General features: G+C 34.9%; 1 protein-coding gene across 1 annotated transcript in view; it reads left to right on the top strand.

Moving 5' to 3' along the window:
- The window catches only part of LOC137004290 (mitogen-activated protein kinase kinase kinase kinase 5), a 34588-nt gene that overhangs the window by 17207 nt on the left and 4919 nt on the right, over positions 1 to 12462 (top strand). Inside the window, exons 13-25 of the mRNA XM_067364479.1 lie at positions 1008 to 1089; positions 1182 to 1240; positions 1718 to 1779; positions 1861 to 1905; positions 3152 to 3172; positions 3258 to 3306; positions 5134 to 5296; positions 5379 to 5479; positions 5832 to 5873; positions 5988 to 6066; positions 6142 to 6218; positions 6296 to 6356; positions 8013 to 8115. Of these exons, the coding sequence (XP_067220580.1) occupies positions 1008 to 1089; positions 1182 to 1240; positions 1718 to 1779; positions 1861 to 1905; positions 3152 to 3172; positions 3258 to 3306; positions 5134 to 5296; positions 5379 to 5479; positions 5832 to 5873; positions 5988 to 6066; positions 6142 to 6218; positions 6296 to 6356; positions 8013 to 8115 (944 nt within the window). The remainder of the gene's footprint in view (positions 1 to 1007; positions 1090 to 1181; positions 1241 to 1717; positions 1780 to 1860; positions 1906 to 3151; positions 3173 to 3257; positions 3307 to 5133; positions 5297 to 5378; positions 5480 to 5831; positions 5874 to 5987; positions 6067 to 6141; positions 6219 to 6295; positions 6357 to 8012; positions 8116 to 12462) is intronic.

The following is a 12462-nucleotide window of genomic DNA, read 5'->3' as shown; positions in this document are numbered from 1 at the left end:
TTTTGGCGCGCGTTACTGATAAACTCTGTTTGATTGACAGCTCCAGCGATTGTAAAGGGAGCGTTCTTTATATGATTTAAATAACAGATTATTTTCATCCTACTAAGAGAATCAAGGTGAAGTTGAGCGTTTAGTCGCTGGTTTGATTTACTGACACAAAGATCATGTGACTGTACATGAATCATTAATATCAGATCAGGCATCAGAATGAACACAGTTACTGACATGTTGTTGCATTACTGTCGAGTTCATATCGTAAAAGTCTGATAATGCAGAAATGCGACTGATTTACCAAAGAATCCACAGTGAAATGAACCGAACACAAATAAATAAAGCTCAACTGAGACATTCACATTGATGGAAATAAATAACCATATTCCTGCATTAGGATCCTTTGAAAGGTAATGTTATTTTAGTCCTGTATCGCTCTTCTCTCCTCCTCATCTCTCTAACACGCAAGTGGGCGGGGCTAATGATGCAATGATGAAGTAGGCGGGGTTTCTTCAGTGGAGGCGGAGTTTCACCTATCTATGACAGGATCAGTCGTTCTCTGGGTCTGGAGTCAATAAAAGCTTTTATTGGACTAACAAGGAAGATTTCAGTTCTGAATCTTACAGGATATTCTAATAGTACGATGAACTCTTATATATCAAATTTATGACCCCTTTAACTGAAAGCAACTTGAACAGACATGTTTTAAAATATTGTTTTTGTCTGAAGATGCACACCAGTAATGCTTTTTTTCTATGGTACGTTTTTAAATGTAACTAAGGCTTAATATAAACCCCATCTGCGAAACCAGGCCTATATAATTTACGCACACAAATCCAGCATAAACTCTGACACATTCAAAGTCCCTTTTAGGCAAGTCATTTGACTTCTTTGAAACTCCTCTCAGGCAGATATTTCAGTCACGCAAGTGCAGCTCCGTTCTCTCTGAATGTGAAAAGAGAGCGTCTGTTTTATCTTGTGTAAGTGTGGTGATATTATCTGTCTGTCTCTCTCAGGTTATTGTGCCACATTCACTCAGAAGAATTCACTCAATCAACCGACACAACCGGGCAGAGAGAACGAACTCTGACATCAGCTGTAAGACACTCGCTCGTGTGTGTGTGTGTGTGTGTGTTATTGAGATAAAGACACTCACTTTCACCATTATAACCCTGATTTCTGTGTTTCAGTGGAACAGATTTACACACAGAGACCAGTCGCTGACAAACGAGAGTCTCCAGATGCAACGGTTAGTGTGTGTGTGTTTAACTTTTGGGGAGAAGTTTGCTGAAAATTGTCTTCAGAAGTGAGCTCAGTCTGACCAAAAGATATTCCCTATGATAAATAAAGTCTTTGAGTTCCTTGTGTTCTACTGAAAGTTGACAAAATGCATGTTTTTGTAAGATATACACATTTAAAGTGTAAAGTTTTTCTCTTCCAGGAAACAGATTGATGGCATCTCTTTATTTGCAAATGTTTGTCCAATCAGATTCATGGCTGTGATTTAAACAACAGATAACTGGCTATTTATTTATGATATGAGCCCAACTTCCTGTTTTAACAGGAAAAGCATAACAACAAGAAAAAGAAAAAACATTTTTTTCCAATAAATGTAGTCATTCAATTAGTTGTGGTCATAAATTTACACACCCCTTGCAGAATATTAAGAGGGTTTTTTTATTGTTCATCACATGACATGATGCTTTCATTCGTGTGTTTGATGTAGTTACGGACGTCGGGAAGGCCGTGGACGAATCCTGTGCTCACGTACAGTAAACAGTCCATCAGGTACGTTCATTCACTCATGTACAGTATGTCACATGTACAGTCGATGTTCTGCTTATAATTCTAATTAACTCTTTCTGACAGAGACGAGAGTGTGGACACTGATGACGACTACGATGATGTGGAAATGTAAGATATTATCCTCTTCTCAAATCATAAATGGCAGATTTACTGTACATTTATGCACTTGGCTGATGCTTCATTCAAGCTTTACATTTAATCAACCAAATTCTCTGTTCTGTTATTTCAGTATTATTTATATACATTTATAGTGTTTATTAACATTTTGAATGAGCTTTAATTGTTATATTTTTCAGTTTTCATTTTAATTTGTATTTATTTATTTTTGTAATATAAATTTGTATCTTTTATATTTATTTAAGTTTTATTCAACTTTTTTATTTAGTTGCCAAGGCAGTATTTTCATTTTTTTCTAATAGTGTTTTTTAAAATTTTAATCTAATATTTTATTTGTTTGTTTTTTTTTTGTTTAAAAAAATTATATATTTAAATAAAAGATAAAAATATATTATTTATTATTATATTTTCAATTTTACATCAAAATTTTACATTTCATTTATTTATTTATTTATTTTTTTTCATTTTAATTTTAGTTTTAATAGTTTAAGGTTTTTTTTATATATAATTTTATTTAGCTTTCATTTTTATTTAAGGTTGCTTCAACTTATTTATTTTCAGTTTAGGCAATATTTCTAAAAAAAATTCATCTAATACTTGTATTTTATTATATTTTTATTATACATTTTTATTAAAATATATACATTTAAAAATAAAAAATATATTATTTATTGTTAAATTTTTATTTTAATTTTAGTTTTAGTAGTTTTTTAGTTTAATAATTCTATTTATATTTCATTTTTATTTCAAGTTACTTCAAATTTTTTTATTTCAGTTGCCAAAACATCTTTTTATTTTTCTATTAATGTTTGTAATCTAATATTTTTATTTTATTTTATTTTAATTGTATTAATTAATTAATTTTTTAATAAAAATGTTATATTTAAATAAAATATATTATTTTAATAATTTGATAATTTGAATTTAATTTGCAATTAAATAATTGGCTAGATGAGTAATCTAAACAGAGAAGTAGAGGTTCGTTCACTCTGAACATGGTTTTTAATTGTTCATCATGATTAAGACGGTGTCTTCCGTCGTTGTCTTGCTGTAATTTCATTGGTCATTTTCTCGATTCTCCCAGTATCTTCGAACACTGTTGTTGTTTAAAAGTGTCTTTAAGATGCATGAACGCATGATTGTGTTGAGCGTGTGGTTTGTTGTAAGAGAACTGCTCATTAAATCTGTGATTGTATCTGTGGTTAATCACGTTTTTGATTCTCTTCTCCGCCCACAGACCTGCCAGTCATTCTGTGAGGTACTTCACCAATAATCCCACAGCACACTCAGTCTCTGTATGAATTATGAAGGATATGACATGGTTTCTCTTCTTCTCTGTTTAGCAGCACACTGCAGTACAGCGATGAAGTTCCTCCTCCTCTTCCTCCCAAAGTAAGTCACTCCACTGCATCAGAGACTTTAAAGATTTCTGTGTTTGTCGTCTGCTGGAGGGAAACATTACGTTCGACCTGAACACTCACTGTTAAAAGCTATTCATGCTCAGCACAGCTCAAGCTTTTCATTTGTGGTGAGCAAATATTTAATAATAAAAAAAGTAAAAGCTGACATAAAATGTTGAAATATGTATTAAAAGTTTAAAATGCTGAAAAATATAATTCATATCATAAATATGAAAATAAATTCATAAAAATGCTAAAATGTTGAAATTTATAATTAATATCATAAATATGAAAATAAATTCATTAAAAAGCTAAAATGTTGAAATATATAAATCATCGTAAATATGAAAATGAATTCATTAAAAGGCTAAAATGTTGAAATATATAATTCACCATAAATATGAAAATAAATTCATAAAAAGGCTAAAATGTTAAAATATATAACTCATATATCATAAACATGAAAATAAATTAATTAAAAGGCTAAAATGTTAAAATTAATTAATCAAATATGAAAATAATTTCTAAAAATGGCTGAAATGTTAAGATATAAATTCATATAAATATTAAATTCAACAGAAGGCTAAAATGTTGAAATATATAAATATGAATTTAAATATGAAAATAATTTCATCAAAAGGCTACAATGTTGAAATATATAATTCAAATAATAAATATGAAAATAAATTTATAAAAACCTAAAATGTTGAAATATATCAATATGAATTTGAATATGAAAATAATTTCATCAAAAGTCCAAAATATTGAAATATGTATTTCATATTATAAATATGAAAAATTAATTAAAAGGCTAAAATTTTGAAATATATAATTCATCGTGAATATGAAAATGAATTCATTAAACAGCTAAAATGTTGAAATATATAATTCACCATAAATATGAAAATAAATTCATAAAAAGGCTAAAATGTTGAAATATATAATTCACCATAAGTATGAAAATAAATTCATAAAAAGGCTAAAATGTTGAAATATATAATTAATCATAAATATTAAAATAAATTCATAAAAAGGCTAAAATGTTGAAATATGTAATTCATCATAAATATGAAAATAAATTCATTAAAAGGCTAAAATGTTGAAATATATAATTCATATTAATATGAAAATTCATAAAAAGGTTAAAATGTTGAAAAATATAATTCACCATAAATATGAAAATAAATTCATAAAAAGGCTAAAATGTTGAAATATATAATTAATCATAAATATTCAAATAAATTCATAAAAGGGTTAAAATGTTGAAGTATATAATTCATATAATAAAAATTCAAATAAATTCATAACAAGGTTAAAATGTTAAAATATATAACTCATATCATAAATATTAAAATAAATTCATAAAAAGGTTAAAATGTTGAAATATATAATTAATCATAAGTATGAAAATAAATTCATTAAAAGGCTAAAATGTTGAAATATATAATTCATATAAATATGAAAATTCATAAAAAGGTAAAAATGTTGAAATATATAATTCATGTAAAAATTAAAATAAATAAAAAGGTTAAAATTTTGAATTATATAACTCATATCATAAATATGAAAATAAATTCATAAAAAGGCTAAAATGTTGAAATATATAATTCATGTCATAAATATGAAAATAAATGTAAGCTAAATTTTAAATACAAAATATTAAATAAATTAATATAAAATACTGAAATGTATAAACATTTATAAAACATGAAATATATGAAAAATATTGGTCCTCATGATGAAAATAATTTCATAAAAAGTCTCTAATTTCTGTTAAATATGAAGTTATAAGTATATCGCTGTGTGTGTTTGTGAGCAGCCGAAGCACCGCACGAGTTCAGAGGAGAGTGTGACAGCAGAGGAGGATCACAGTAAAGCTCTGTTCGTCAGCGTCCCGTCGCCGTTGTTCAGGACGTCCAGCGGGACACACACACGGCCACGACCCGTCCCGCGGCCGCGCTCCGTACGCAGCGTCAACTCAGGTGTCCGTCTCACACAAGCACAGTGTCGTAGAGTCTCCTGATGCTGAACTGCATATAACAGTGTGTGTGTGTGTGTGTGTAGATCCTTCTTCTTTCTCTAGTTTCCACACGGATCCACCAGCGGAGCTGCAGCCGCCTGAACTGCCGCCTAAGAAGGACCGAAGACGCAGACAAGCTCCGCAGGTGCGTCTCATACTGAGCTCTTCCAGTTCTGCTTCATCGTAAGGCATGACCAGCTGACAAATATATGTTATCAGAATGCATCTGACATGTTTCTGCGTGAGTTTCTTGTGTTTTAAACGTGTTTTCAAATCTACTGATCTCCTACAGCCGAGTTTCAGGACACTCTGGCAAAGCAAGAACGTCTTCATTTTTCTGTGTAAAATCTGTTTGATCAGTTTGATCTTCTGCACAAATGCAGAACGTCTCGGTTTCATGCTCTGAACTCTCACAGGAAGTCAGATATCTCAGTTGGGGTTGAGACACGTCACTGCTGTCATGCTGGTCTGACTCTGTGTTTCTCGCTCTTGTTCAGGATCCAGTGGAGTGTGTGAGTCCAGTGGTCAAGAAACCGCCGGTACGTGTCCGACCTCTCTTCTCTCTCATCAGCGTGTTGTTGGAATAAAAGTCACAGCATGTGAAAGAATTGAATCTTTATGTGTCAGTAATATTATACTGCTCTCTCTGACAGATTGTCTTCAGGAAGGTCTTTCATGGGTGTCCTCTGAAGCTCAACTGCTCGACCTCATGGGAACATCCTGTTACTAAAGGTAGGCGTCCGCCGTCTTCTGGTGGAGCGTTTTCAGAGCGAAAACCTTCAGTAACGCTTCTCTTGTTTGGTTCAGATCAGCACCTGATTTTTGGGGCCGATGAGGGCATTTTCACACTAAACCTCAACGGCTCAGAGACGACCATGGAGCTGGTGAGAGATCAAAACACGTCATGATGTCATTCACAGGTCGAATTCTCTCGTTTTGATCTTTCTTTTCTCTCTCTCAGCTGTTTCCGGGCAAGTGCGTGTGGGTTTACACCATTGGTAATGTGTTGATGTCCGTCTCAGGTGAGGAACAATCAAACACTTGATGAGTATGTCATAATTAAGACTTTTTGTGTCAGTTTCAACTTTTTAATATCATAATTAGGACCTTTTACGATATTGACTTAATATGTTGTAATTTCACTTTTTTATTACATAATTATGAGTTTAAGTCTGAATTTCAGCTTTTTATGTATGTCATAATTATCACTTTTAATGTCAATTATGACTTTAACCTTTTTTCATAATTTCGTCTTTGTCATTTTCTGTTTGTCATTTTTTGTCTGTTTTTACCTCAAAATTTTGACTTAATACATCATAATTTTGACTTTTGATGTCATTGCTTTTTAAGTTTGAATTTCAAGTTATGTCAACATCGACATTAATATCATAATTAGGAGTTTTTAAGTCAAAAGCATTTTAAGTCAAAATTTAGACTTGATAAGTCATAATTTCAACTAAGTCATAATTATGACATAAAGGTTGAAATTATGACTTACTAAATGTTTTGAATTAAACTCCTAATTATGATATTAATGTCGATGTTGACATAAGTTGAAATTCAGACTTAAAAAGTAGTTATGACATAAAAAGTCAAAATTATGTCAAAATTTTGAAGTAAAAAGTCATAATTATGATATAAAAAAGTTGAAATTGAGATTTAAAAAGTCATAATTATGGCAAAAATGGGAAAACATTACTTCAATATCATAATTATGACATAAAGGTTGAAATTATGACTTACTAAATGTTTTGAATTAAAAACTCCTAATTATGATATTATTGTCGATGTTGACATAAGTTGAAATTCAGACTTAAAAAGTAGTTATGACATAAAAAGTCAAAATTATGTCAAAATTTTGAAGTAAAAAGTCATAATTATGATATAAAAAAGTTGAAATTGAGATTTAAAAAGTCATAATTATGACAAAAATGGGAAAACATTACTTTAATATCATAATTAGGACTTTTTAAGTCAAAATATTGATTTTATGTCGATATTGACATGCTTTAAAATTCAGACTTAAAAAGTCATAGTTATGAAATAAAAAGGTGAAAATTACGACATAAGTAGAATTTTTTATGTAAAAGGTCCTAATTGTGGTATTAAAAAGTTGAAATTGACACAAAAATTCAAAATTCTGACTGGAAAAAGTAATAATTATGATATTAAAGTCAAAATTGTCATAAAAATTTGAAATTCTGACAGTAAGACCTATTGTCAAAAAGTCAAAATTCATGAGATGAAAAATTTAAATTATGACATATTAAGCTCCAATTATGACGTAAAAAGTTGCAATTAACTTATTCTCTTTATGTATTTTCCCTCTGAAATGGAAAAAAATTTATGTGCAATAAAAAAAAAGTGCAATTATGACAAAATGTTGAAATTATGACATACTAAGTTGAAATTATGAAATAAAAAGTCAAAAAACAAAATTTAGTCTGTCAATTTCTGCTTTTCACATCATAATTTAGATTTTTTAGTCTCCTAATTATGTATTTATGTATATTACTTTGTATGTCATAATTTCGTAATTTCATAAAAATGATTTACCAAAGCATGATTTTTTTTCTCATGTGGCGGAAATGGGTTTCCACACCATACATTGCAGCTTCACAGTAATAGAAATGAAAGTCACAGACTCAATGATGCAAACGTTGCTGTGTGTGTCACAGGGAAGTCCTCACAGCTGCACTCGCACGCGCTGAAGGAGCTGTACGAACAGACGCGCAGAGAGCATCGCATAGTTGCCTTGCCGACACACAGACTGTTGCCACGGTAACTGCCTCCTTTTGTTACATCGTATGCTTTTAAACTAAGTAGTGTGTAATAGAGCTGTTTGTGAATGCAAAAGGTCTACAAAGTTTCAAAGGTCAAAGTGTAGATAAAGTTATTGCCTCCTAAATAGAAGAATCGTTTCTGAAATGAGTCGTCAGTAATTCCCGTCTCACCTCCTGCTTGATCCTAGGTAGGTTTGTAACTAATTTGCATAATGCCAGCCTATGGTTTTCATTGGCTGCCGGTGTCTCTTAGCCCCGCCCTCAATCACTGTAGTCGTATCTGAGACTGGAAGAGTTTGGTTCATGTTGTTCATGTCGAGAAGACACTGTTTTCTGCTGCCAAAGCAAATCAACCTTAGACTGATACGGTAAAACCGACGCCATCGTTACTGTTCACATCACTGTGTTGAGTGCTAAGATTCAGATATGATAATGAGCATTTGTTTTTCGACCATTCACGACAGCCTCAGAGCAGAGCAGACTGTCTAAACCCCGTCGCTGGGGACTTTAATCAGGCCAACCTGGGGACGGTAGAGTTACATTGTTACCAACATGTGAATTTTGCAACCAGAGGAGAAAATATGTTAGATCAAGTTTATGCAAACATCAAACAGGCTTTCAGGGCGGGACAGTAAACCCACCACCCACCTCAGAAATTCGGACCATCTCTCAGGCCACTGCTAACCAGGAGCAAGCCATCGGTGAAACAGACAAGGACATGGCCAAAGGGAGTGGGATCAGCACTACGGGACTGCTTTGAAAGTACAGATTGGAATATCTTCAAAGAGGCTGCAAATTGTCAATATAGGGTAGTATAATGATAGGATTCAAATCTTAGTGTTGGAGAATGTGACTGTTGTCAAGAATACTACTAGAAACCCTGGTTCACCAGAGAGGTACATATGCTCCTGAGAGCACGTAATGTCTGGGGACAAAGAAGGTCTTAAATCTGCTAGAAACAACTTGAACCAGGGCGTGAGAGCAGCAAAGCATGCTTATGGACAGAAAATTCAGAGTCACTTCTCTGACATAAAGGACCCCATGTGTTTGTGGCGAGGTATCAAGTCCATCACAGATCACAGGTCCAATCAACCACCCTGTGATGATAACACCGACTTCCTAAACACCTGCTTCAGAAGGTTTGAGCAAAAGACAGCCCAGACAATGCAGTACTCTGCCTTGACGCAGCTGATGTCCGAAGGACCCTACGTAAGGTCAACCCACAGAAAGCTGCAGGTCCAGACAGTATACCAGGGTGTGTACTCAGGGAAAATGTGGACCAACTGACAGACTTCCTCACGGACATCTATAAAATCTCCCTAAGCCAAGTCATCGTACCCTCGTGCTTCAAGGCCACTATAGGCCTCCTCCAGTCTCAAGAGACCATGGATCACGCTGGACGAGGATCACCGGTGCAGCGTCGACTGTGAAAGCTGGAATGACCCTTCCAGTGTGTGAAGCCTGGGGGGAAAAAGTTACCCACGCATCAGGTCCCCCCCTCTCCATGTCATCAGAAAGATCCAAGGGAAGGGCAAAAGCAGATACAACTTGGTTTTGATGCCATCGCAGGAGTTCCCAGAGCTGGGGTGTAAGGAGCCCTGAACTGCCTTCAGGAGTCCAACTCCGGATTTATCCTCAGGGTTGACTCCCGAAGCCTTACCCGTGGCTGGGTATAGCCGCAAGGCAACAGAGGTTTGAAATCAGAGTTTTCCTTCTCTTAGACGGGCTACCTCCCCAGATTAATGGCCCCCATCTGCCCGAAGTAAAGTGCTTTTAAGGCACCAATAACTCGCCTTCACCCGTTCTCCTGTCAGTGAAACCAGTTCTGCCTAGTTTAGATGCTAAACCACGATGAAGGCCAGGAGCTGGACTTGGCTATCAGAGGCTTATTGAGATGCATGCCTTCTGAGGAGCACTTTGTAGGCATTAGGAGCTTATCCCCACTACCATCTCCTCGGCATTAGCAACCTTTGGAACAGCAAAGAGTTCAAGGCCACTACCATCAGACCATTGCCAAAGTAGTCACCAGCATCAACACTCAACGACAACTGCCTGATAGCCCTCACTCCCATCATGATGAAGTGCTTTGGCCTTGTCACATCCAGACTCCCAGCAGCACTCCAGTTTGCATACCGCCCTAACCTCTCCACCGATGCCGCCACAGCAGCATTTCATCTGAGCCTGGCGCATTTGGAGGAATGAAAATGATTATGTGCAGATTTCAGCTCCACCTTTAACACAGTCATCCCTCATCCCTTGGTGAGAAAACTTTGCCCAATAAGCATCAACACCCCACTGTGCAACTAAATATTGGACTTCCTCACTGATAGACCCCAGACAGTACGAGTTGGGAACATCGTCCTGAACACAGGGGTGTGTCTTGAGCCCGCTGTTGTTCACCCTGATGACCAGCGACTGTTGCACCAGACACAACTCGAACCACTTCATTAAGTTCGCAGATGACACAGCATTGGTGGGCCTCATCAGCCTACAGAGAAGTTAACCAGCTCGTCATCTGGTGTGATAAAAACCTGTCACTGAAGGTCAACAAGACTAAGAGGTCACTGTTGGCTTCAGGAGGAAGTGTACGGTTCATAAGCCACTCATGATCACTGGCAGCACTGTGTTGGAGTTCCTGAGGGTGCATATACAGTTGCAAGAAAAAGTATGTGAACCACTTGCAGAATCTGTGAAAATGTGAATAATTTTAATAAAATAAGAGGGATCGTACAAAATGTCCTGAGTAAGATATTTTACATAAAAGATGTTTGCATTTAGTTCACAAGACAAAACAATAGCTGAATTTACTAAAATAACCGCATTCATAAGTATGTGAAGCATTGATTCTCAATACTGTGTGTGGTTTCCTGATGATCCACGACTGTTTGTGTGTTTTGTGATGGTTGTTCATGAGTCTCTTGTTTGTCCTGAGCAGTTAAACTGAGCTCTGTTCTTCAGAAAAATCCTCCAGATCCTGCAGATTCTTCAGTTTTCAAGCATTTTTGCATATTTGAACCCTTTCCAGCAGCGACTGAATGATTTTGAGATTCATCTGAGGACAACTGAGGGACTCAAACTCAACTATTAAAAAAGGTTCAAACATTCACTGATGCTCCAGAAGGAAACACGATGCATTAAGAGTTGGGGGGTGAAAACTTTTGCACAGGATGAAGATGTCACAGTTTTTCTTATTCTGTTTAAATATCTTTGTTTTACATTTAGTACTGCCCTTCGGAACAAACAGAAGATACTTGCATGTTTCCCAGAAGAAAAATTAAGTACAATTTACCTTGATCTTCAAATTCCAAAAGTTTTCACCCCCGGCTCTTAATGCATCGTGTTTCCTTCTGGAGCATCAGTGAATGTTTGAACCTTTTTTAATAGTTGTGTTTGAGTCCCTCAGTTGTCCTCAGTGTGAAAAGATGAATCTCAAAATCACACAGTCGCTGCTGGAAAGGGTTCAAATATGCAAAAATGTTTGAAAACTGAAGAATCTGCAGGATCTGGAGGATTTTTCTGAAGAACAGAGCTCAGTTTAACTGCTCAGGACAAACAAGAGACTCATGAACAACCATCACAAAACACACAAACAGTCGTGGATCATCAGGAAACCACACACAGTATTGAGAATCAATGCTTCACATACTTATGAATGGGGATATTATAATAAATTCAGCTATTGTTTTGTCTCGTGAACTAAATGTAAACATCTTTTATGTGAAATATCTTACTCAGGACAGTACTAAACAAAAAATAACATGCATTTTGTATGATCTCTCTTATTTTATTAAAATTATTCACATTTTCACAGATTCTGCAAGTGGTTCACATACTTTTTCTTGCAACTGTAGCTGAGGACTTGAGGTCATGTACCTCTAATACCACCTCCCTGGTCAAGAGGGCTCAGCAGCACCTACACTTATATTCAAACCTTCACCCTCCTGTCAACAATGCACAGATATGCTGGCTGTTGGACTGACTGAAATCGCTATTATTCCTTATATGCTACTTTTGAGCAACATTTCACCACTGGAGCCTGTTTACATCAAATGTGACAGTGAGCAAGACACTCACAGTGTGTAGTATTTCTGTAGTTCTTTCATATTACATCTACCTGTGATTGTCCTGCTCATACGAGCTTTATGTTGCTGTCTTATATGTGCATTGAGCATTGGGCTTGGAGAAATGCAATTTCGTTCTGCTGTACACTGTTTGCTGAATGGTTGGAAAGACAATAAAGTGCACTTTGAAATTTGAACTTGAGCTTTCAGATAGACCGAATGCTTTATCGAACCATTTCAGACACTGTCAAAAAAAGAGCTGATGCTATAATGGATATTATGAG

Source organism: Chanodichthys erythropterus, chromosome 17 (genome assembly GCF_024489055.1).
Source record: "Chanodichthys erythropterus isolate Z2021 chromosome 17, ASM2448905v1, whole genome shotgun sequence".
Taxonomy (NCBI): Eukaryota; Metazoa; Chordata; class Actinopteri; order Cypriniformes; family Xenocyprididae; genus Chanodichthys; species Chanodichthys erythropterus.
This window is presented reverse-complemented; position numbering and strand designations above follow the sequence as displayed.